Raw genomic sequence first — 1949 nt, 5'->3', positions numbered from 1 at the left:
TATATATATATATATATATATATATATATATATATATATCCTCCCATGTAGTTTAGATATAAAGGTATTTATCTATTCTCACATTAACAAAATTAATATTCTCATTCCAAGTGTGATTACCATTCAATGCTTTTGTAAAATAATATTTTACAAATCACATGAGCTAAAGAAGAATATAGCTGTAGTTCCTACATAAAAAAATCACCTAATTAGTGGGCCATAATCTTTAAAAGTCATGTCATTCAGTTGAGATATGATCTTCAGATACCACAAATGCTATTGTATTATGATTTGGTTTTCTTTATAAGGCAAAAATCCATCAGAAATCCATTTAAGAATTTCAGGAAAAGTTCAATGAAACTTAGAGGAACATCTCAGCAAGAATGCTATCAGTCTTGCATATTTCAATGCGGAAGTTAAGATTTCTTCATTCAAAGTAACTAAACTGCCATTAAGGACACAAGTCGGACCAAAAACGTATCAACTTGGAAGAATGGTTATGATTAATGGAATTGGAAGTATGATTATTTTTCCACCACTGTCTACAATCCAAAACTTCAGGATGGCAAAGATTTAAGTCTCCTGATTTAATTGTACTACGCTAACTTTAAATAAAATTCCTTTTCACTAAGAACATAATTCTTCAAATTAGAGGAAGAAAAGGATGCAAACAACTTATAAAACTCAAATATAATAACCAGGACCTAGAGCTCCCTAATTTAGCATCAGCCAAGTCTTTAGCCAAAAGAGAAACATTACTTCAGTCACCCCTAGTCAAGAACTTGATCTAGCACTGAAAAAAGACTGGGGAGGATTTTAGGTCACATCTGAAAAGACAGTAATCACTTAAATTTTTACAATGAACCCTACTACAAGTCCTATTGCAATGGTCAGTTTTGACTATAAAGACTGGAAGAAAGAAATGAGAGAAAGAAACAGGCAAAATCGTTTTTGATGCAAAACTTAAACTTGCAGAGCAAATTGAAATAAGGCCAAAAATAAAAGAAACCCACTGGGGAAAAGCATTACTTTAAAAAAAGGATCATATTTGTTAGGTTTCTAGCGAGGACCCCTTGGGTAAATAAGCATGGCAGAGAGCTGAACAAACAAGGGCACAGTTGACAAGCAACAAGCCGCTCCTGGTGGCATATACTTAGAGCTAGAATTGTCAAATGTAGGAAGGGAAGGGTGCTAGAGAGCATTTTTGTTGCTCATTTTCCTCTGTCGGTATTATGTGCACTGACAGTTTACCTGAAATCCCAATATGCCTGAAAGCCAACAGGCCCCAGAGGAGAGGCCTAAAGCACCTTTACTGTTAAATGTGCTGCTGCCTCTTTCAGGAGTATCTGCTTCCTGTACTTCCTGGTGATTCGGCCGCCTCCTCCACCTTGCTTTCCAACCTCTCAGCCCTCAAAATTGACTAAAACTCGCAGATTTTAAAGACTGCTCAATTTAGTACTGCACAGATTGTACGCGAAAGCTAGAAAGCATCAGACAAAGACTCACCAGGACCCGCATTTACTCTTGGGGCACGCAAACACACGGGTAATTTGAATCACTGCTGGATCCCTGGAAGTGTTTGCACCCACCCGTCAACGTGCAGGTGACTTCCTTACCTGCATAGAAGCGGATGAGGCAGCCAATCTCCGAGTCCATGCCTTCCTCCTGCACCCTCCACAGCTCCCCAAATCCCAGCTGGAAGAGGTAGTCATTTTGGATCTGCAACGGCTTCTCGTCCGCCTCCAAGCGCCGGGTGGTCTCTCCATGGAGCTGCACGTACAGGGTGGGCAGCGGGGGCGCTTTCTCCGCAGTCTCTCCGCTCCTCCCGGGGGGCGACTGGGGGCCGCCCGGGGCCGCAGCCTTCTGCCCCCGAGGGTCGTCGCGGGCGGCCCCTGCCGGGCCATCGACGCCCCTCGGGGCTTTCTGCTGCTGTCGAGGCGGAGAGGTCG

At 42.3% G+C, this 1949-nt stretch overlaps 1 protein-coding gene across 1 annotated transcript in view; it reads right to left on the bottom strand.

The window, feature by feature from the left end:
- The window catches only part of PHLPP1 (PH domain and leucine rich repeat protein phosphatase 1), a 214656-nt gene extending 212714 nt beyond the window's left edge, over positions 1-1942 (bottom strand). The window contains exon 1 of the mRNA XM_008591231.1: positions 1617-1942. Coding sequence (XP_008589453.1) covers positions 1617-1656 — 40 coding nt within the window. The 5' untranslated portion in view covers positions 1657-1942. The remainder of the gene's footprint in view (positions 1-1616) is intronic.
- Positions 1943-1949: the final 7 nt, after the last annotated feature.

This window comes from Galeopterus variegatus, unplaced genomic scaffold (genome assembly GCF_000696425.1).
Source record: "Galeopterus variegatus unplaced genomic scaffold, G_variegatus-3.0.2 Scaffold146, whole genome shotgun sequence".
In the NCBI taxonomy this organism is placed as follows: domain Eukaryota; kingdom Metazoa; phylum Chordata; class Mammalia; order Dermoptera; family Cynocephalidae; genus Galeopterus; species Galeopterus variegatus.
The sequence above is the reverse complement of the archived record's forward strand: the minus strand, read 5'-3'. Positions and strand labels throughout refer to the sequence as shown.